The 23039-nt window shown below is 38.7% G+C and overlaps 2 protein-coding genes across 2 annotated transcripts in view; one reads left to right on the forward strand and one right to left on the reverse strand.

Moving 5' to 3' along the window:
• The first annotated feature begins 5914 nt into the window (after positions 1-5914).
• atp1b1a (ATPase Na+/K+ transporting subunit beta 1a) lies at positions 5915-18408 on the forward strand. Its single transcript, XM_088913167.1, has 6 exons — positions 5915-6179; positions 9455-9583; positions 12579-12734; positions 16161-16345; positions 16634-16717; positions 17056-18408. Exons 1-6 carry the CDS (start codon positions 6083-6085, stop codon positions 17311-17313), a joined length of 909 nt encoding a protein of 302 aa, XP_088769293.1. The 5' UTR covers positions 5915-6082; the 3' UTR covers positions 17314-18408.
• nme7 (NME/NM23 family member 7) overlaps positions 17055-23039 on the reverse strand; it is an 82438-nt gene continuing 76453 nt past the window's right edge. The window contains exons 12-13 of the mRNA XM_088913083.1: positions 21058-21165; positions 17055-18479 (exon numbers count right to left, since the gene is read on the reverse strand). Of these exons, the coding sequence (XP_088769209.1) occupies positions 18447-18479; positions 21058-21165 (141 nt within the window). The 3' untranslated portion in view covers positions 17055-18446. The remainder of the gene's footprint in view (positions 18480-21057; positions 21166-23039) is intronic.

Raw genomic sequence — 23039 nt, forward strand, 5'->3', positions numbered from 1 at the left:
GCTTTAGGGATATCTTAGAAATGCATTCTCGTTTGTTTTTTGTAATGCGCTGCTGCTAAGCATTGATGGCACTTTCGTTCACTGTTTTTCAATCGGCCCATGAAGGAAGTTTTATGTCCTGTCATTGTTAACTTAGCATTGTTCCCTAAAATAACAGTCTGTCAGGGTGGAGGTCAATTCAAAAGAGTTTATATTTTAGAAAATTGAAGGAATCAAAGGAACAAAGCACAGATCTAGAGACAAGCAGGTACATACTTTACCTATGTTACGAAAAGGTTTGATGCCTTTTTAAGAGCACACATTTCCTATTAATTATGGAATGTGAATATTTCTTGGGTTATGCCATTTTACAGAGTTGTGATGTGGTATCGTCTAAAGAGATGTCAAATGTAACTTTCAGTTTGTACACAGAAAAGGTGGATTTAGAGGTTTCTTTAGATGATTCCACCACCGTCCTAGAATTGACAAAACGGTAAAAGATAATAATTCCCATATTTCCTAGTGACTGCATGCTCCGAACTCACAATATAAACTTGAATGGTTAAAGGGTACTGCTTTAAGTTGTCTATCATCCAATTGTTCTTGCTGTTCACGGTGAGCTAAAACATTATTCAGTAGGTGCTCTTAAGATACTGAGCATTACAAGAAATGTCCTCATCTTACCAAGCATGTTTTCAGAAAAATGAAATATGTGAATTTTGAATACTGATTAAATGCTTTTGTCATGAGCTTGATTAGTTCTTCATTCTTGATTGCCTATCATTCACTCTTTTGACTTCGACTGTTGCATGAGCACTAAGTCAGCTTGTAAGTGAGTGAGTTGATTGAATATACAGTAGGTGATGATGTGATTTAACCAGTCGAGTGTCAAGCGTGTTGAAAATCAATTGGCAGAAAAGGGCCAATACGGCCCACTTATCAGGAAAATAAAGCCTTCTTGCTATCAGTGTGTTGGAGGCTAAACAAAATTAGTGCATTACTGTCTGGGATGTTCACAGAAATTAAATTCTAACCTGGAAAATACATTTTCAACGTTTCGGCTGTGGAGCCTTCTTCAGGTGTGAGGAAGAACACATGAAGAAGGTTCCACGGCCGAAACGTTGTGTCTTCTCTTTTCAACATGGAATAAACCTACTGTATTACTTGTTCCTTTGCAGCCTACGCATGCTGACACAGCTACCCACCTGACCTCCTTGTCTACAGGTAGATGATTTTATAATATTATTGATTTAGAGTTTGCTTTTAACAATTTGTTTTCATTTCCTGAACAAAACAAGCTACAAACCACCCATGCAAAGCTTCCCAATTCATCAACAAAGGAAGTGTGGAAAGATATCAACCACGGGCAACTTATAACCGGGACTGCATGTATGATGTCAAGAGAAAAAAAAAGAGGCAGGAAGTTAGTTACTCTTTTCACTTAACCGGCATGAGACTGTATATAAAAAATAAGGCAAATTATTGTATTTTAATCACCAGAGTTTTGTTGATGAAAATTAGTATTAAAGCTTTGTCTTCAAGAAATGGGAGAAATGTTCTAAATATTTGAAGAATGTCAATTCTGTATTCTCCTTTCTTTTGATCTAGATAAAATAGTGATTTGCAAGTTCCATTATTAACGAAATGGGATTACCCCCCACTGTCAGAGGAGGAATGCCGAGGCCAAAGAAATGATCATAACAGCACATTGTGGCACAGTGGAGATCTGGGCTTTAAAGCCTCTTGGCAGGGGTTTATCTAAAGGAAAGGTGTTGTCTTGCCATGTTGCCTTGGTGGAAACTCACAGCGCATACAGTAGATGGAAGAGGTAGTCCAATTAAACCTCACAAGTACACGATTTTGTACTTAACTGAAATTGCCTAGAACACACATACAGAAATGTGAGTTCTCTTTTTAGCAGAAAAGGGGGAATGTTTATACAATCAATTGTATTTTGATTTATTTTTAAAATCTGTTTTAAACCCTGTTTTAAGTATTGTTTTTTATTTTTGTGTCATTTTAAGTATTTTTTGGAGTTTTAACAGTGTAATGAAGTTCTGATGAAAGGTTAATATCCACAGACTGGAAGCATGTAACTCCTTATGAGGGGCATATCTGATATATCCTCTGTCAACACTTAATCATTTATGATGTACTTAATGTGTAGAGTGGAAACAGATATACAGGATAGCTATGGAACTAAAGGTCAGGGCATAATAATGTAACAGCTTTAAGGCTGTTAGGATTAGATAGTTATAGTTTCATTTTTTTTTCTAAAAAGAAATCTGCAAACAAATCTGCAAACAATATTAGAGTGATTTGAATTCCATTTTGAGAGTTTATTTATTGAATAATGTGTTAGGAATTTTTGGTCTTTAAAGAAAGAGAAATGCATTTGTCATATTAATTAGCAACTCCTATATATAGATTTTTATTACAAAGGTTCTCAAAGTGCTTTAGAGAGAGGAGAGAACACCCTTCATCTACTACTGCAGTGCAACACCTATCAAGGCCTGTACACACCAGATCAGGTCAAGAAGTGAGAACTTTGAGGTCATGATGTAAAACATCTAACCATAATTAGACATCTCTTCTAATCATCGTTTTGGGAGAATTCTGAGCTGACAGGCACCCTCTCTGGATTTGTGAATAGAACTGGGGAGGTTTTTTACAAATGCCCTCAGGTTTCTCAAAATAGCTAATGTTTTGGTGTAAAACAGTAGGCAAACCTCCTTCTGTAAGCCACCCAGGGCAAAGCCTGTCACGGTATGGTATTAAGTGTACTTCCTTTGTACAGGTGAAATATGGGAAAGACAACTGCAGAGGACACTGGACACGCTGACACATAACTGGTGAACCCTGACATAGCCACTGTCGAGAGATTTGCATAGAGTGAAGAGATTAAGATATTTTATGCACAGCAAATGCTTTGAACTAAATTTCAAAAATAAGCCTTTACTGGACAACCTGCTTTGCAACAGGAAAACTTTTTTCTATTATTTCAAGAAATTTCATCTTTCTGAAACCCGTTAGTATCCTGGGACTGTTACAGTATATGACTACAGATTTTGCAGGTTGGTCAATACAAAACTGCAGCCTCTGTCCTGATTCAGTTTACAGCCACACGTGGCAATGCTGATCTGCATTGTATATGATTTCAAAACTGTACAAGGATATTCATATATTTACATACTGTATAGTGGTCCAATTAAAAAGAGTGAGCTATTCATATACACGTATGTTGTATAGGGTTTAATCAGTAACATAACTTTTTATATTAGCACACTTCATTCGAAGGCTTATTAGCGTGGTTAAACCTTCTAACAACTGTGACAAAAATGTCACTTTTTTCTAGTTTGTGAAGGAGCGAGTAAAAAGTTTAAAAGCATTGGGAACATAGGAAAATGACCCAGATGCATATCGCATGTTATACATTATAGACTAAATTTAAATGAATGACAGCAGTGCTCTCTTGTTTGTACGAGACAGTACCCTCGGTGAAATGTGAGAGCCCTCCTCTACCCTGTCACACAGTATCGTAGACTACACCCCTTCTTTGTTTTTAAGAACCAGTTGAGGCTGAGCTTCGCCAGCAAAAAGCAGAATTTACTACGTTAACCCTGGCCACTTGAAGTTAAATCACACTCCAATTAGCGTGAGGTTACAGGGCATAGTTTTGTTCCTTCACACAGCTTTCAACTGGACAGTTAAACCGGGAAATTGCAGTTATATTGACAAAACAAGGGAGTTCAACCCACCAACACGTCATACTGCCCTGTCATTCAGTTGTTTTAATTGAAAACGTTTCAGATCTTGAAACACTGGCATTTATTAGAAGAGAAACTGTTGGCTATTTCTTTCTTTGTAATTCCATTTAATAAATCATAATGTTAAGCGTCAAACATCAAACAGAAAATCTGTAGCACGATGACAGGAGATTACGGTTATTTTAATGCCATGTTTTCACCTAGTATTAATGTTTCTTCCTACCTCCCTAAAACATGCAAGTCAGGTTAGAGCTTTGTGGTTTGATACCACTATAATCGGTACTGCGACTGAAGAGTACGCTTTCTTTTCCTAGCATTATTTTATACGGATATCTCAGAAATCTCATTTAATCATGTTACTACAGTCCCTGCCATTTGTGATCAATATCAGTTACTTTCGCGATATATTATCCAACTTCACTGTCTGTCCTGAAAACTGATCATCAGATAAGAGTGAAACTACCAGAACAAATTTAAAGCTGGAGATCCACCCTTTCCTCGTATGAAAAAATGCAATAAATGGAATAGGAGAGGTGATACGCTATCTAGTTTACCGTTACTATCATCAGGTGTGAACGCATCGTTTTAAATCAATTTAACCTTGACATAACAAGGTGTCACCTTTAATTTTGTAAAATCCATTTTACGATTTTTCGATTCATTTTCTCGGTTATAATGCCATGAGGGTAAACGTAAAACCGTTTAACCTGTAACGACTTTCGGAAGGGAATGGCACAGGGTCATATGAATATGGGTTTACCTGAAGAAAAAGAAATCTTAACAGAAAAAAAAAAGTGGGAGAGTAAATCAATTTGAACAAAGATGGTCTGGATCCCACTGCATACTGCTCGCTTCGCGAATGTCCTGGAATAAACGTTTGCCCACCTATTGTGCATAACCTTGTGTCCTCTTCCAAACTAGTATTACGCAACGTAACTTTTATCAGTCTATGTACGTTTTACGTTTTACTTTTGTGGCTCTCCCGGTTTTGATAGTTAAGTATTTACTTTAGTTACGTATTAAATAAAAAAAAAAACCCCAACAGTGATCATTGTTCGCGCTGACACAAAGGGGTGTCAAACTTCCACAAAAGATTACGGGCCTTTTCACTTTTCGTATATTAACCATTTGAGGGGAGTCCCGGAGCCTCCGAGGACTCGCGGCGGGAGGAGAAGCGAGCGGGTGTCACGTGTCCGCGCGCGTGTGCGGTTCCAGAAGCCGGAAGGTCACTGATGCCAGTTGCTCGCGCTGTTGCCTCACGAAAACGTCACGCTTTGAAAACTGAACCGGTTAGACTATAACAGTGGAAAATGCCGCTTTCTCCACGGGCATTGATAAAACAACGAACACCATTACAGTTACATACTTTTCATCTCTGTATCATACTGTATCACTGAGACCTTTTGTTAATACAACGGCGATGTCCCTAAGCCCGGGGAGGGGAATTCGACCATTTCTAGTACATTTTAAATCATCCTCTGAGGGTCTATATAAAAACGCCATCTCGGTTATCGAATTACTTCAAATTCTAGAGGTCCTGCCTCTTTAAACGCCGATGCTCGTTTTGAACCAAACCCCAGCGCTCCGGATTTGCAGTAGTGAAGCGAAACATGTTATTAACATTGTTAATTGGGGGAGGGAAGAGTGAACATTGTGAGAAAGGAAGACACGCGATCCAATCTTGGTATATAGGACTGCGTCCGATTTTTATCAAATGAAAGATAATAAAACTGTAACCAGAAAAACCTTAATTGTCAGATGTGTAGTTTAAAAAAAAACACGAAAACGCGTTCGTGTTTCCTCCCAATTGTAATACATGGCTGTAACCGTGGCTTGGTGTAAAGAATTAAAAGTCTCCAAGCAAGTAAGTGTGTCGGGATACCCTTGACACGCCACAGCGTGGCCGGCGAAATACAAAATCGTATTATTATTAAAATAGTACAGTATATTCTTCACGGTCTACGGCAACACAGTCGAGCAGGGCGGAGCTATGGTTTTTTTTCCACCCCGCACGGCTGTGTTACGCAGAAGAAAGTGTGTTTTGTGATTTGCCAGCGTAGGCCCTCCCTCTCCTGAAGGTAACTTATTAAAAGAGTTTGCGGGCGGAGTCAGGTGCCGAGAGGGATATATTGTGTGGGGGGTACATTACAGCCACCCGAGTCCAACTCTGTCCTTTTTGGAATTGGCAAGAAAAGAGGGGGCAGCTTGCAGTGTGCAAGCTATCTGGGGGGGGGAAACGATTAATTTTTTTTTTCCCCTAACGAAAAGAATACGATCCAACTCAAAGGGACTTTTAAAACAAAAATCTAATTCGAGAACCAACAAACAAACAGAAAATGGCAGGGTCAAATAAAGAAAGTGATGGTGGCTGGAAGAAGTTTATCTGGGATTCGGAAAAGAAGGAATTGTTGGGACGTACGGGCGCTAGCTGGTGTAAGTATCCGCTTTGGCTTGACAATAATTTGGTCGGTGTTTCATTGCGATGCCGGCAACTCCAAACCTTCTGCCGAGGCAAGGCGGGCGAGGAGATCTTGTGTTTCCTGTCTGCGTTTCCTGAAAAGGGTGACTGTTGAACACGAGGAGAAATGGCACCTGTTTGATTTGACCTTTACAGCGGTTGTTTTCCTCGGTCCCAGCTGTTTTGGTGTTTTAAAAATAACTCGTAGACAATGTGTATTTTCTAAGGTGCTCGGTGGTCGAAGGAGGTTGGGGGAGAGCGGAGGTGAAAATTTGCTTCTTAATCGGATCCTGTGGGACTTCGGTGGAGGGGCGTTTTTTTTTAATTTTTAGATGTTAAATCGCGTCTTTCAGTCATGTTCGTGGCAGTGAATTGCCTCTAACTTAAAACGTCTCAAGCCTCAACGTGTGCATGTGCATTTGTCTGTTGGTGGGAGAAAAAGGTCACTTTGAAGGACACACGATACGATGAAGGCTGGCATTGTGCTGGGAACATTGTCACACCCAGTTTCCTCCCAGGACGTCCTTTAGGATCCCGTTTTTGGGGGGGGGGAGGGGTTGGTGTCTGATTAAGGGTTAAAAATAAGTAGAAATAAGGGGGGGGTGGGTGTTAAAGACGCGTTTCAGCTGTGAGAAAAAGACCAAACCGATTTAAATTCGGTTATCGATAGTTATGTATTGGGCCCCAAGGATTTTCACTATGAGACCGTCGTTCCAGAAACAAAGGGTTAAAAATGCATCATAGTCCAAGGTTACTCAAGGTGATCTGGCCTAATTCATGGCACCACGAGAGGACATGGCACATCTCGTGTTGCCGTGGAAAAGGATCTGATGTCACCATGCGTTACAATGGCAATTGATTAATTCACCCAGTATTTCCCTTTCCTGGTGTGTTCGCAAGCCCGTCTTTCGCGTATCTTCAATGTCAAGTTAAGGATAAAGGACTTGTTGTGGAAGAGGAGATAACTAGTGTGAAAACCGTTAGCCAGGGGGTGCCTAAATTTAGAGGCGATTCATCTATCTGGGGTAGTTCATATGAAATGAAACTCCATTCAGTGAGCGGTTTTGGGAAGGAAAAAAAGATGCCAAAGAAAGGAGTTCATATGTTTTCAAAGTTAGAAGGGGGCTAGAGACGAAGATCGGTAACTCTAGACTAGGTTAAGATCGATTTATTTTTTTAAAGCGAGCGCGTTTTTTCCCATGTTTTTTAACTTCTTAATCGTCCTCCGCACATGCGAGTATTGATGTCACGCGTCATACGTAGCGTCGAGAAATCTTGTGTAACAATTTTTCACATAGGTGCTGTAAACTGATGTAGAAATGCCTTTGGCGTACATTTAGGGGTAAACCTGATTTGGCTTTACGTGGAGGGTTATAGAACTGTATCGTCCTGACTGTTGCCCCCTTTTTAGCGCCCATTCTGGACAGGAATGTGAAATTGAAAGTGACGGGGAACCCCAGTAGAGCCGGCACTTAAGGCGTCATTATGACAGCTTAGGCCTAAACCCTTCTCTACGTCATTAGCTCATCAATCCGATGAATTGATCAATAATGCTTTCCTAACTGAACCGTTTACATTCAGCTATGCAAACATTTCCACTAAGGAACTGGGCTCTAGATAAGAAATGCAGAGATGTGTGAGCAATTATCACATTGGTATATGGAAGCAATCCAGTCTCTTTGGGATCTTTGAACTGATGGCCTGGGAGAATTGCATCATTTTAATCATTGTCTGTGGAAAGTAAGAGCTTTTCATTGACGGTTTGTTCCAGGTTAAACCAGTATGTGCACAGTACAAAATCTCCCTAATGCTGTATGATTTATGCATGTCCTTAACGGATTAGGAGATTTTGAGTTTTCAGTATGTCAAGGAGGTGAACAACCTGCTTAAAACAGAATTACTTTAACACCTTTCTAGGCCCGTAGCCTGGAAATCTAATCATTGAAAGGTGCCTGTGATTGTTTTGTCTGCTCCTGAGCGCGAGTGAGCTGTCAGAATGCAGAATGCATTATGGTTGGGTTACAGAAAAGCTGCACATGTAAGGCTTATCAAATGTTTTAAGGTGGGAGGAGTTTTTCAGAGAATGCACAAGTGGAGAGGTGAAAGGATGCTCTGCCAAATATTTGACTGGTTAAGCTTAATGAAGAAGGGAAAAAATTTGATCCAATTAAGAGTTTGATTGCATGATCCTGGTGCCTTGCAGTTTTGGGACTTAACATCTATGCTCCATGCCATTTGTACTGTATAGAAAGAGCTGCAAAATATTTCTCGGGTGTTACTCGGGACCTGTGGGTTTATCAAGATTTTGAAATGGCACTCTTCATACCTTTGTCACCTCCGAGAAACCACATTGGATGATATTGTGGTGACTAAATGAAATCACTGTGAATGAGTATATAGTCATTTGCTGTAATGCAATTTGATCCTTCTTGAAATAGGGTCTTCTGTTTCAAAGGACATTACTGTTAAATCGATATAGATACATGTTACATTGCGTTAAGACTATGTAGTCAGACTCCAGTTTTAAAACATTGTTTGAAACACCCTGATTGGCCTCCTTTTTCTCCAAAAGGTGTCCATTACATTTGAATATCCTAACTCATTAGTAGTCACAATTATTTTTCCTTTTTAGCAGATACTGTAATGTGATTCTCCTCTTTGGTGTGCAGGGTTGTAGATTGTCAAAGCAAAAATAATGCTTTGCAGTAGTATTGTGCACATTTGTTTTTTGGTCAATAAATAACAGAACTAAGATCCTGTGTACTGCACATATTATGTACCTGCACAGAAGCCCTCTAATATGTGCCACTGGATGAATTACTATGCAGTGATCTTCAAGAAAAATTGCAAATAAGAGGCAGTTCAGTCCCTGTACCGCATTTGGTTACCAATAGCTAATTGATCTGAATCTCATTTCGATCATTTCTTGAAAGGAGCCTCGTTTATCTGCTTTGACAACATAGCTGAGGAGCTTGTTTCATGACGCCACAACCCTTTGTGCGACATTGTCTCGATGCATAAGATCCGATCATTACTTGCTTTTTTAAAACACGGCAAAGGTCTTTCCCACAGATCAGGAAACAATAGCTTTCAAAAGTATGGACTTTTCATTATTAGGGAAAGAATGTAGTCCTCAAAAGTCTGCATGTATCATGAACCTCTGGAAGAAAGATTACTGCCAGACAGTTTATTTTTCCCCTGAAACCTAATTTCTTGTCTTAACAATTTTTCTTTTCTTTCCTTTTTTTAGCCAAGATCCTCTTGTTCTACTTCATTTTCTATGGCTGCCTGGCTGGTATCTTCATTGGAACCATCCAGGCTCTCATGATGACCATTAACAGCTATAAGCCCACCTACCAGGACAGAGTTGCACCCCCAGGTAAATACATTCTAAAGATGTGTTGCCTGGTTTCTTCTTCTGGGACTGATTCTGATCGTTCTCTGGTAGTGGACATGCTGTGCAGCTCCATCAGAACTGTTTTGGTGAAGAACTTCATGACTAAAGACTCTTTGCCCTCAATATCGTGTGGAATGTGGACCTGGTGATTTTGTAGGCCTAGTGAAGGTACTTTTAGTGTGTATAGATGGAGTAAGATGTGTTCTAAGTTGGTGATGGTTACATTTTTTTTTCTTGTGTGGATACTGCTGATTGAAATCTTGTAGGGAACCCAACAAAGAATTAATTTGGAGGGCTAGAGTTATAAGTATAGTTTCTCACCCCCCATCCAGGTTTCTATCAAAGAACCCTTGAAGCCGACAGCTTTGACAGTAGTATAACTAAAAATGCAGGTACTGTAGAAAAAAAAAGTTTTCATCGAACCATCTACAAGTTGTAGTGAATGGAAAAAAGTCATCACTCCTTCCCTTTTTTTTGATGATGCTGCTAAATAGTCCTGGGTTTTGAGCTGAGAATTTAACTTTTCAGCTTCGTCGGCTAAATTGAGTTTGTCTGTAATTCTCCCATGTTTGACAGAAATGAGCACTATACTGTATGCGATTCACAGGGTACCTTTCATTAAATGTTTGTAATTGGAGGGGAAGGCTATACTGCTCAGCGTCGTGTAAGCTTGGTGGGTGTTGCTATTACCGAACTATGGAGGCTGATTCTGTGCTCAATGCGTTTGTCATCAAGGTCATTTCCTTCCTTGAAGCTTTTTGCTCCTCACAGTGTGGCTGTGTAGAAACCGGCGCGTGCAGCCATTTTATCCACATCCATACAGCTACTTCAGTGTGCTTTTCCCAAGAAAACCCCCCAGATTTAATAGTGTTCTCGGTCTTAATTGTCTCTCTGATTTGGTAGCTCCTCTTTCATACCTTTTCCGCCTCCCCTGCCCTTGTATACTTTAAGACCCGCAGTGGTCTCTTAAAAAGTTCACTTTTTCAGCAGTGCGACTTGCACAAAATGTTAAGCCTCTGTATAAATGCGTACTGTAATCCTGAGACGGCGTGCTGAACAATGCTGGTCTAAAACAGTGAAACCTTTTGTATCGTTTGGTGCCTGCTTAATCATTCCTGGTAAGTTTTGAGCTGCTTGGTGATTTGTATTAAATTGTTTTTGTTCTGGTGCCAGGAGTCTCGCAAAGCCTAGTAGTAAGGGGTCCAGCCTGTGCCAAGAGACATTTGCCTGGCGCATGCTGCTGCTGCTGCCTCCCTCTTATTGATGTTTTTAGCTTGCATTGTATGGGCTGGCTTTCTAGCTACTGAGTAGTTTGCCTGTCCGCCATTTCCTGTAGCAAAGTAGTTAAACTGTCTAGGTCAGCCTACCAGGGCAACCAGACAAGTAGGTGTGGATTAGAGTGTGCTGAAGTGAGTTTCCATTGGTGACTTGATAAAAGAAGTAGCTGTCAGACACTCGTGCTGCCTAAGTCCCGCCTCACAATTTCAGCTAAAAGTTTCCATTGTGCAGAAAAGCACATGAGCGGTGGGTGTTTTCACAAGCTGCAACTGGAATAAAAAAGGCTGAAGCCATGCTGGTTTTCTTTAGACTGACTGGTGCATAAAATCCACTTTCTGCCTTTTTTTTTATTAGTTGAAATCAACAGTTTTTTTTTAAACTAATTTGGCATTTTAAGTTATTTCTGTATGTGTGAGGGGAGAACATTTTGTACACTTTTTCAAACTTCACTGTTACAAGCCCGGTTTTCTGTGTGTAAATAAACCTCCCCTTGTTCTTTTTATTTAGCTTTAAGAAAGGTGTATCAAAAGCTGTACTAGACAAGCTTTTGATAGTTTTCACTCTATTGGATATTAATCCTTTGTAATGTGGCTAGGTAGGAGACTTCATCAAAGCTTCCTTTTAAATTCGGCTGATCACAAACCTTCTTGGTGCTGGCTAAACCCGAAAACTGAATGTAAAGCACCTGTTGAGGCTTAATCTTAATCCATTCAAATCAATTTTATGCCCTTTCATTGAGTGTGGTTTAAAGTGGGGTGGGGGGGGGAACATAAGCATTCCTCTTAACTGTGCTTCATGTTTTTTATAAACTCATCTGAAAGTGTTTTAGTATAGCCTCTTGTCAACCAAGTCTTAATTTATACAATTATTTCAATTATTGCCTCTACGCAGTTTGTGAAAAGATGAAGAATTGGCAAGAAAATCCAGTAAATTATCAAATTTGGATTACTTTTACATAATTCAGAATGAGTCATGTCACTGTAGCAATGATAACCACAACCCTGTTCACTTCCTGGACACGGCGTACTGATCACTCCTAGTCCTGTAAATGTTGTCCTGTCTAATTTCCAGTAGGAACATTTATTTGTACATTTTGGACAAAACCCCACCAAGAGTGTAACGGAGTCACAGAAGGTAGAAGTCAACGTATGAAGAAAGTGTCCGATGGACTCCCGAGTGCAGCCTTACTGCACGGTGGCCAAAAAGAGGTGTCAGCACCCGCTGGACACTTGACTATAAAGTCAAGTATCTGTAAAGTTTTTTTTAAATTTAAAATGGCAAGTATTGAAGCATGAAACCACAAACTATTTTTTTTTCCATTCCTCTTTTGAATACGTGGTACCATATAAAGAGCGCGTTGCTCTTTGGAATACATGCATTCCACAAGTTTCTCCTTGAAAAGAGATGGAACCCTATTACCCCCTGTAAACCAGCAGCAGCTGCCTCCTGGCTGCCACTTAGAGATGTTAATCAGGGACCGAATGCAGCTCCTGCACAGAATGTAGATAACCTTTCTGGACATCTTGTTTCTCGAATGGTTAACCTGTTTAGGGTCCTGAGAAACGTCTCCCAAGACTCTCTCTAGTTTTTAAATATAGATGGAAAATGGTCTGTGGCTGGAAAGGGGTGGGAGACGTAAACTCTCTTTGCTTGGTTGAGTTTTTTTATAAACTTGGGCTTCTGCTGTTAACTTTTTCAGGATTAACACACACCCCTCGTTTAACCAAGACCGAAATCTCCTTCAACCCAAATGAAGACGACTCTTACAGAGACTACAGAATAGCCATGAATAACATCCTGAAACAGTATGAGGAAAAGTCTCAGATGGATGACATGAAGTTTGAAAATTGTGGTGGTAAGTTTTTCGTAATGCCGTTTTTTTTCTTGTGAGGGTGGGTGGTTAAGTATAATCACAGGACACTGGGTGTGTAATTTTAGCTTTCAAGGACTTTGAAAATGACTTTGTCTGGGCGTAGTTATTGTGGAATTTCTGTAGAAAGATCTCTGGCTTTGCCGGGTAGGTAGCTCACATTGCCCACTGGCTTCATTGAGCACAGTTCTCAGTGTGCTTATTTATATCTGCTTTCTAAGATTTGTAAGATACTGTGCAGCCTCTCAGTTGCTTGCCTTTTGACACCTGTAGTTGCTCGTCCTTCCCATGTAGAGCACCATATGTACTGCTGGAGCCTTAAATTTGGCAACTCCAGATTGGATGGGTGTATTAAGAAAACAAGATCTTTAAGGTAAAATAAATCCTACATGGAGGCAACAGTATTTAGATACTCCTAAGAACAAGAACTGTTGCAGCTTTATAGCTGCAGTGTGGCTTATTTCTGGAAAGGAAATACAGGTTTGAAAGGATGGAAGGTTAATTTCCAAATTCTCCTTATACACCTGTGTCTATAGGTGGTATCCATGATTGATCTAGACTTAGACTGCACCAATATTGTTGCTTTCTTTTGAACCCTATCCTGAGGGACCTTTACACAGGAACGGACTTTTTTTGACAATTTTTATCTTGGTAACATCCCGCCGTTTCAACATTCTCAATCAAATGTTGCACTGATGCAGTCGATCTCGCCAAGTCCTGGATCACAATTGTGATGTGTTAAGTTGGTTTTGGGTTCCGTTTGGCATATTTGGAAATTGGAATTCAGTCTACTTGTGAGCCAGACTGCTTTGAGGCAATCTTGATCTGTTTAGCTGGTGAATCAATATAGCTGCCCGTTAAACCTTAATGTGCAGATCAATTGACCTTGGTTGCTTTATGTGGAACTCTGAAGCATATTCATTATTTAGGCAATATCAGTTTCAACAATGACTCCACCAGCAGTATTGGTGGAAACTTGTCTGACCTCTGAAGAATGCAATGGCAGAACATAAACCATTTATGCCCTTGTATTTAGGGGTAATATTGAAAAATAATTGTACTAATGGCTTTGATATTCATGAGAAGTTACTTGACTTCTTTTAAACAGGTTGGTCACGGTTACCCCATGGCTGAAGTGCTTCAGTCAGCTGTTGTATCTGTACATCCAGAAAGCTGGAATTGAGCGTTGGGCTGCCGCAAGCCTTTAAAGTTTTGTTTTCCATCACCGTCGGCTTTTGATTTTCTTTTTAACATTGGTGCCACTACTTCATAGAAATGTATAACGGCAGGATTCAAATCTTTTCCAACAGCGTGCAGTTCCAAAAGGTAAAGTCAGTATCTGCGAGTACATACAAATAAATGCATGTTGATTCTTCTCCCCTGGGCCTGTCTGCTGCAATGAGCTTGATTAATGCCATCCGTAGGGCTGAACGTATATATATTGCATGAAACGCAAGTCTGTATCAAGTGCAGTTAAATTTTCCTGGATGGGTCTTTATGATCCATATTCGTGATGGTAGTATGCCAACATTTTACAGTGCAGATATGAACTTAACATTCAGGCGTTCATCCTTTTTGCTGGCTAATAGGTGCAGTCTATTGCACCTAGTGCTTATTCACAGTATTGCCAACACCGGCTACTGCTTCAAGCTTGTATTTAGCTAAATGTTCCAGAGAACATGGACTACTAGTTTTTATAAATCAGCAGTTGTTCCACACTGTCATGAAGATGCCAAATTCTTTCTGCACTGTATTTCAAAAAACCTAAAGTCTGAGTTGTGTAAGGAGTATATATGAAGCTTGATCTAAGTGGTGGGTAGGTCTAAAACCTGTGGCAGTTTGTAATGCACATCCAAAATAGATACACAAGTTTTACATTCAAAAGGTGATACAACTTTCCCCGTTATAAGGAAAGCTTTTAAATAACTTGTACTGCACCTACAGATTGGCAGGTTGCAGATCTGCAGTATCCTCCACTGTTCACCATAAGGTGCAAGTTTATTAGAAGGAATGCTGTTGTAATTCTGCAACGCCATTGAACAATTTTTGTTTTTCAAATTCAATTTTGCAATTTGTTTTTTTTACTGCACCAAACTAAATTTTTTGTACAATTACAAAGAAAATCAAATCAAAGTATTAAAGGCCCAGTGGTCAGACCTAATTATATTAAAATACCTAGATGTGATCTTTGAATTCTCATGCAAATAAAGCATTTATATCTAAAAACATTTTGGGGGGTAAAACCTAAGTGGCATTAACACTTCTAAGCAGACCAATAATTAAGACCATATTAAGAGTTCTCACAGTGAAATCAGCTGAGCTGATCTAGTTTGGTGTTCTAATAACGCAGTGTATTATGACATTGCTTTAAGTAGGAAAGCTTCAGCACTACCAAGGACAAGCAGGAGTAGCCAAAGTTAAGGGGAGGACAACTGGTCCTTGGGGTCCAGAATGCTGCATGTGTTCCAAGTCTCCTTAAATTGTAAACTTTCTCACCTGGGACAAGTCAGATTGAACCACTTGAAGGTTAATCTGGACGAATGCATCCTTTTTCTACAGCTTTAAGCTTTTGGAGATTGAAAAAAACTTGGAAAAACATGCTAGATCCTGGACTACATGACCTGAAATTTGGGAAGCCTTGCACTATGCATTGTGAATTTCTTTGCATGGAACAGGCTCTTAATCTTGAGTGAACCATGCTTTGTCTATTCCTGTATTTTAACTCAGGAATGTCTGCTTTAAAAAGGAAAGTATCTTTTAGATGGATAGGAGACCAGTGCATTTTGTTATGCACTCCGTGCTTGCAAAGTTCTTAGCATGAGTGAGCATCACGCTGTGCATGTCATTCTTTGATCATGACGCTGTAAATGGATTTTTAGTAGAGCAATAGTAATCTGTAATTATAGGGTACATATTTAAACTGGTTGCCCAATGTTCTGATTATTAATTTAGTTTGGAGCCGGTTTTCTAATAGACTTGCACCATCCTAGTGAAATGCTGCTCAAGAAAGAAGAATATCGGGCTTTTCGCTTCTGTCCCTTCATGATGAGATAAACCCATTAACAGTCCAGCAATATCTTTACTTTTAAATTTTAGTCATACCCTTTAAATGATCTAATGGACTGTCCAGAGACCAAAATCTCAATTTGTTTAGCAGAATGTTAACTTGCTTTGCATGATGCGGTTTGGATTCTCAAGGTGAACCGTCCATTTTCTGACTGAAGTTGAAGTTCTCCAGCAGTGTTTTCTTAGCCCTTTGGTGCAATTTGAAGGTTAAATTTTAAATTGCAAGACTATCCCTCAGTATCTAACTTTACCATAAAGGGTGGTGAGGATTTTCAAAAGAAACCAAAACATTTAGTTGGCAACTACATGAATGAGTGGTAATTTTCCTGTCATGTCTTCACTCAGAAACCCCTGCAACCTACATAAACCGGGGAGACTTAAATGCAGATCAAGGAACAAAAAAAGCCTGTCGTTTCAAAAGATCTTGGCTTGGAAACTGCTCTGGCATAGATGACCCAAGCTTCGGCTATAAATACGGCAAGCCTTGTATGATTGTCAAGCTGAACAGGATTGTGAACTTCAGACCAAAGGTATGCTTATTTTTCAACTCGTTTGCATCTGGGAATGTTTTCTGGGTAACTGTGGATTCCTACCTAATGTGACATTCAGAAAAGGCTGGTTTAACGAATAGTAGCTTGCATGAAACTGAATTTGGTGGTTCTCATTTATGTATGCTTTGGCAACTATTCTTGGCTCTGATGGACTCTACAGAAGAATGGAAATTCCCACATTTTTAATTCTGCAATTCCAAGACTAAGGTTCCCCGAATACCTTTCAAATGTGCATTTCCATAAATATTTTTGAACTTTTCCTTCTAGCCTCCAGCAACAAATGAGAGCATCCCAGAAGAATTTCGTGACCGAGTGCAACCTAATGTCATCCCAGTTATCTGCACTAACAGGGTAGGCTGGGGTCTCCATATTGGAGATCATTCTGAGGATTATAACTTTTTTTTGTGTGTGTGTCTGTGCAAATGTGGGTATTTCAACTATAAGATGAATTGACATTTCTATATTCCAAGTCATGTCACTACTCCCCTATCTACACACACTTGTGTGGTTTAGCCATGTTTTATTGGAGTGTATGGCCAACCTAATAGTTTTTAACTTTCATTAAGAGTTCACGAATGAAAGATTCAAGTGTTTTTTAAGGCCTTGGTTATCAATTAATTTTTGGTTGAGAGTTTTGACGTAACTGACTTTTTAATGTTCCTCCTCTCCTCTGATCTGTCCTCCCACAGAGAGAAGAGGATGCCGGCAAGATTGGGTTAATCCAATATTATGGCTTTGGTGGTGGCTTCCCTCTGCAATACTATCCGTATTACGGAAAGCTGCTCCATCCCCAGTACCTTCAGCCACTGGTGGCGATCCAGTTCACCAACCTGACGTTGAACACTGAGCTGCGCATTGAGTGCAAGGCTTACGGACAGAACATCGAATACCACGAAAAGGACCGCTTCCAGGGACGCTTTGATATAAAGATTGAGATTAAGAGCTGATGATTGCAGCCGCAAGCTGCGCCTTCTCTGCAACCTCCCCCATTTCAAAAACCAACAAAAAAATTTAAAAAAATTAAACACAACTAGTCTTGAACAAACTGTCATAACATACGGGACCTACACTTAATCTGTATGCTTTACACTAGCTTTTCTGCATATATCTAGGGTTAGAATGTAAATTCTGGAAAAGAGTAGCAATAGCGTGAAGTATTTATTCTACTGTAAATGACAATATTCCTTGAGCCATGGGACATGTTCATTTATTACTGTAAATTATAATTCCACTACTGATGTAGCGAGCAGTGTTTCTGTCCCCTAAGTATTGCTGCCTTGTGTGGTTTTAAATATTTTTGGAGTGTACAGTACTGTAGTCGCAAACAATGGTCCTTTCCAAACCATGTTGTAATTTCTGTATTTTCTCATGTGAGCAAGCTTTAGCGGTCCAAGGTGTATATATATGTATACTTACTAACTGAAAATACTGGCATGGTACGCTCTGATCTTCTTAGGTCCATGTGTGAGAAAATGACTGCACTCCGTGGAGCTCTATACCTTCTTTGTGTGTCTTAGTGTTTGATTGTGGGAGAAAATTTTACATACCTATTTTCTTTTCCATCACTTAAATGTGGGATGAAAGATTTATTACACTTTTTTTTGTTTGAGCCTTTTACTTTCTTCCTTTTATGCTTCAATATGTTGTAGATCTGTGTGGAAGGCCTGTCGGACTTTTACCTTTATGGGTAATGGTGTTAGATCAGTGCTTTTTTATTTTTTTTGCTGGGGTGTCACAGACTGTGATGCATCTTTCTAACGAATGTTTTAGCCATTTTCATGGTGGAAGAATTTTATATTTATGCAGTTGTACAATTTTTTTCTGCAGGAAAAAGTGTAATGTATAAAATACCAAAGTTGCTGGTTGAAAATTAGTAGAAATCTTTGAAGCAATGAAGTACCCCCATGTTAGAGGATGTTTTGTTGGTGTTAAAAGTGCAAAGTAAATGTTGAACATCAATACACTTGTCCGGAGTCCCTGTACTCTCGTCATTTATTTAATCTGGTTAAAACTTTGGAAAAATAAAAATTGAGAATAGAAAAGCTTTGTGGTTTTTATTTGACAAAACACTGAAGTGTCTTCATCCATCCAGTATCTTGAAAAAATATTGTACCTGTAACAAAAAGTGAAGCTGAGTCAGCAAACCTGCCCATAATTACTTGGTTGGAATTGAGTAGATTATGGTATTCAGTACAAGAATAACAGTAGTCTACTATTGGTATTGACTACCTGTACTCAACTGAGGCCATATTTACCACTATTTCACATTGCCTGTTTTTAATAAACATGCAGCATTATGTAGTTCTCATTGGAGATAAAATCATTATCATATTTCAGATCACTGTCAATGTTTTCCATAAGAAATAGGACAAACAGGTGCTCTCTGAACAATTCAGGGCACTATCTTGCAACAACAGCAGTTTAATATTCTACAAGGTAGCCCGGCCTCCTGTTGGTGAAAATGACTGGAAGCTTTCAGATAAAGTTGAATTTTAACTAACTTTATGGTTTATGACTTTGTTAGGAATACCTAGAAGTAATATGGGATCTGTACATTTTAGTACTATAGCCATTTATCAATGAAATAGATCATTTTCAGGGGTAGCTGAAGAAAAACTTGCTTATCTGTAGGTAACTACCTGTAGGAACTAATCATCTCTGTAGAATAGGATTTTGGACATAAACCTGTATTGAACATATGGGGCTAAGATAGTCTTGATGGTTCTCTTTTGTCATGTGGTATTTGTTTACTCATTGGTTAAAATTATCTTAATCTTTCAATAACATTTAGTAGATTCAAACACACTCAAAATTAAGTTTTTAAATCCTATACTCATTCCCATAGACTTAACATCCAATACACATTTAATAAAACATAGCACATGCTATCATCCAAGATGATACTCATTGAGCAATGAATGACTGGAAATGTTCACCTGAAATTTAACCCACCACTGAACATGAAGTCAGTTTTGCAACAGCTGCTCCAGACAATGCAGATTAATGAGGAATGGGTCCCTCATTAGGAATGCTAATTGCCACAGTATTCTTTCAGGTATGTATATTACTGTTCTGTGGCAAAACATTGCTGTTATTAAATTTCTGACAGTAGAGAACACTGAACTTAAATAGGGTTTCAAGTATGAAGTCTTTAAAGTTGTCTTGGGAATTATCTACTAAGTGCACTTCACTGGAGGACTTTTGTTTAACAGTTGCCTGTTTAACATTTCTACATGTTTTCTGCTGCCTGAGACATTCCTGCATTACTAATGAACCTCATCATCACTAAGGTTCACTGAAGAAGAGGGTATTTATAACCTAGTGAAGAGGTATTAATAGTATGTGGATATGCACAGAAACTATATTGAAAACAAAAAAAATCTGCTTCAGCCATGAAGCATAGTTAGTAGCTAAGTCACATTAAATATTGATTTCCCTAACCAGAAAATAAAAATGGCTTCTAATGTCAAATATAACAATGAATTTCTTCCGTGAGCTGGTTACGTTTGCCCAGTAACGAAGATCTACTTACAGTATACAGCACAAATGGAAATGGAAGGTTTATATTTTTGAGAAAGAACATTTCAGTATTCTAACTAAGAGGTGATTCTACGAGTGATCTTTATTGTGGTAACTTGTATCTGTCAATCTATACCTGAGATGTTGTGTTCAGAAAGAATCCTTCTGACATAAACTCCCCCACCAGGTGATTTGAACAATGCAGTAGATGAATTAATGATTATGTAGATGGATTATATGAATGTTGAGGGTCATGGTGTGTTGTGGTGACTGTCTGCCTTTCGGGACATGACCAGTCTCTGACAGAGCTGGTTTTCTGTTGTTTTTGGACTGGTCAGATGATTGCTGAAGCAGAACTTGTGTAGGATGCCTATCTCGCAGACAGGCCACCTTCAGTCATGTTGATGGTATCTTCAGTAGTCAAGCAGGTATAGTAAGCATGTTTTTTTCTTTTTTCCATTCTGGCTTCAATTATAATCATGCCTTATTGAACATGCTGTTGTTTTATTTGTACTGATTCTTAATAGTATTATTTTGTAGTTTTAAGTCACATACCAAAAACTGAGCGTTCTAGTGTTGTGATGAAATCATGATTTGTTTTTTTTTAACAAATTTACCCTACACTTTCCAAAAAGAGTACATCTCCCAGAACTACGTGCCACAGATTTTTCAGGAAAGGTTAATTAATGTGAGCAGGTAACAAAAAATGCATTGTGTCTCGAGCAATCTAAAAATGTAATCTTTTTCCAAAACAGCCCTAATTTAAATCACAGATGTTGAGGTACAACCTACCACAGAATGACTTTTTCACAGAATGACTTATGAAATTGTCAAATCTAATCTTGCTAAAGAAAAAAGAGCAAAATTGAAGACATGCAATATAAAACATGTAAAATCGACCTGTACAAAAGGCCTTCTTCAATATTTAGAATACTATTCAGTAGTCTAAACACTATTCATTAATTTGCATTTTTTCTAAACACATTATGGAGGTATTATATTTGTATATTATCTTTGAAGTATTGTACTTATCTTTCAAAAGTCTATTGTGGTTTTATTTTGGTGTCATGCCCCAAATTGGAAGATTCTGTCACAAGCCTTTGCTCTGGTGTCCCTGTTGGTGGTGTGGATGAAAACACCGTAGCTTTTGAACGAAAATACTCAAGAATTACCTCCAAAATGCCATCCTCAGGCAGGTCTGTACAATGCACTGCATTCTGTACTTTGCTTTTGCCAAAGATAGCTCGCAGAGTATTGGGACGGAGATGACGAGCTATTTCCTGTTCAAAAATAAAAAAGAACAATATCACACTCCAAAATACATGAATTCTCAAAAGACTTACATGTATGTCTTCAATCTATATATCCACATATGTACTATAGCCTGTTTTATCTTATTATGCACTAGCAAAACTGAGAGTTCCTAAATTAATTTGAAAATATATATATACATCAATCAAATTTCAAATGAAATCACACCTATCAGGGACTGGTGCCCTAAAGGTGAAAAGTGGAGTTTTCACTTCAGGGAAGCTTACCGCCCCACATTATGCAAAACTGCAAAAAAACAATGGCCTGTGATCTTGTTACTGCAACACAAAACATAGAATTGGAGACCAGGCCACGGTCAGTCAGGAAAATTGCCCACATGCAGTCATTGCATACTGGCATAGATCAGGCTATTATAAATTCTGTTCAGGTTTTCTCGTGGTAAAAAAAAAACAAAGTAAAGTGTCTGTTAGCTATTGTTACAGCCTGCCAACACCAAGTGTTGGGTAACAGTTTTAAAGAGGTTGTCTAGCTCCTGTTTATTTGTTGTGCCTTGCACTTATGCCACACAGTGTTAAGATTCTACAGCAGCAGCCTGTGAAGAGGAAACAAAGCAAGGCTTCACATTTCAATGGTCTAGCTGTCCGTCAATGTCCGGGAAAGGAGTGTCGTCAGCAGCCTGGGTTTCATTGAAATGTCACCCTTTCAAACTGGCACAGAAATGCCCTTTCGTGTGTTTTTGACAGAGCCCTCTCAGACATATTCAATCTGCAAAATCACGACATCATGTGGAACTCAGAAAAACAAATACAAATAAAGATACGCCATCTACTGCGACAATGTCTCTGTACTTGAACTAGTATCTCAGGGGATTTATTTTGCTTTACTTTTTTGTAGGAAAAAAGGAAAGCTGTAGTTTAAGATCTATCTGGTAGGACGATTTACTTCCACTGAATCTCTTTGCAGTTGATATCTTGCTATCAAGAGCATCCTTTCAAAAGTTAAATACGTTTCATTTATAACAGGACATAAAGGAAGCAGAGCGCAAAGAATTAATTACCAAGAAACCACACTTCCATTTGATTAACAAATCAGTTTAAGAAAAATATTCTCGTTCCCCATAATTTACAAATCTAGAATGAATCTAGAATAAAACTGGAATTTGCTATTACAAATTGAAATTAATTTGAAAAGTTTTAGGATTGCATAAAGCATATTTCTGCCGAATCGAGTAATGGCATTACGTTTGGACAGAAACAATATTGTCTTCTAAAAGACAAAAACATAAATATGTAATATATAATTATTTTTAAAAAGCTATTAAGAAATAGTGTTTTTGTCAGGACCAGAGGGGAGTTAAAATTCAGTGAATATAAAACACTTTTCAAATAAGTTCAGTTGGAGAAAAAGATCTAATTAGGACTATCTCTGCTACAGTCTATTTTAAGAACGCCTTAGTAAGTATTTTTGGTCGTGTTTGGTAAATGTTTGCAGTGAAGTTCCACCTGGACTTAAAAACAGAAGCTCTGAAACTGAATAAGCAGAGTTACTGGCTGGAAGTGGGAAATGCCCTTTTTTGTGTGACCAGATCAAAAACCACAGGGTCACAAATAAGACAAAATAAAAGCCAGGATGAACTGTAACACCCTCTAACAAAAAACTATTTTTCTGTCCTCCACCAATACAGGATTTTCAATTCCCAGTACTATTTTTTTCTTTCCATTATCAGTATGAAAGTGCAAATAAATGCACTCATGCTAAGAGATAGAAACTTGTTCATTTTAGAGGTTGCCTGTGAGCCATGTGTTAGTACTTTATTAGTGAAACTCAGCTTGTTAATATGTATTACTTATTTTTTTAGCTTAGGCTACTCAGAACAAAGAGG

The sequence above is a fragment of the Atractosteus spatula genome, chromosome 4 (genome assembly GCF_055471065.1).
Source record: "Atractosteus spatula isolate fAtrSpa1 chromosome 4, fAtrSpa1.hap1, whole genome shotgun sequence".
NCBI classification, from domain to species: domain Eukaryota; kingdom Metazoa; phylum Chordata; class Actinopteri; order Semionotiformes; family Lepisosteidae; genus Atractosteus; species Atractosteus spatula.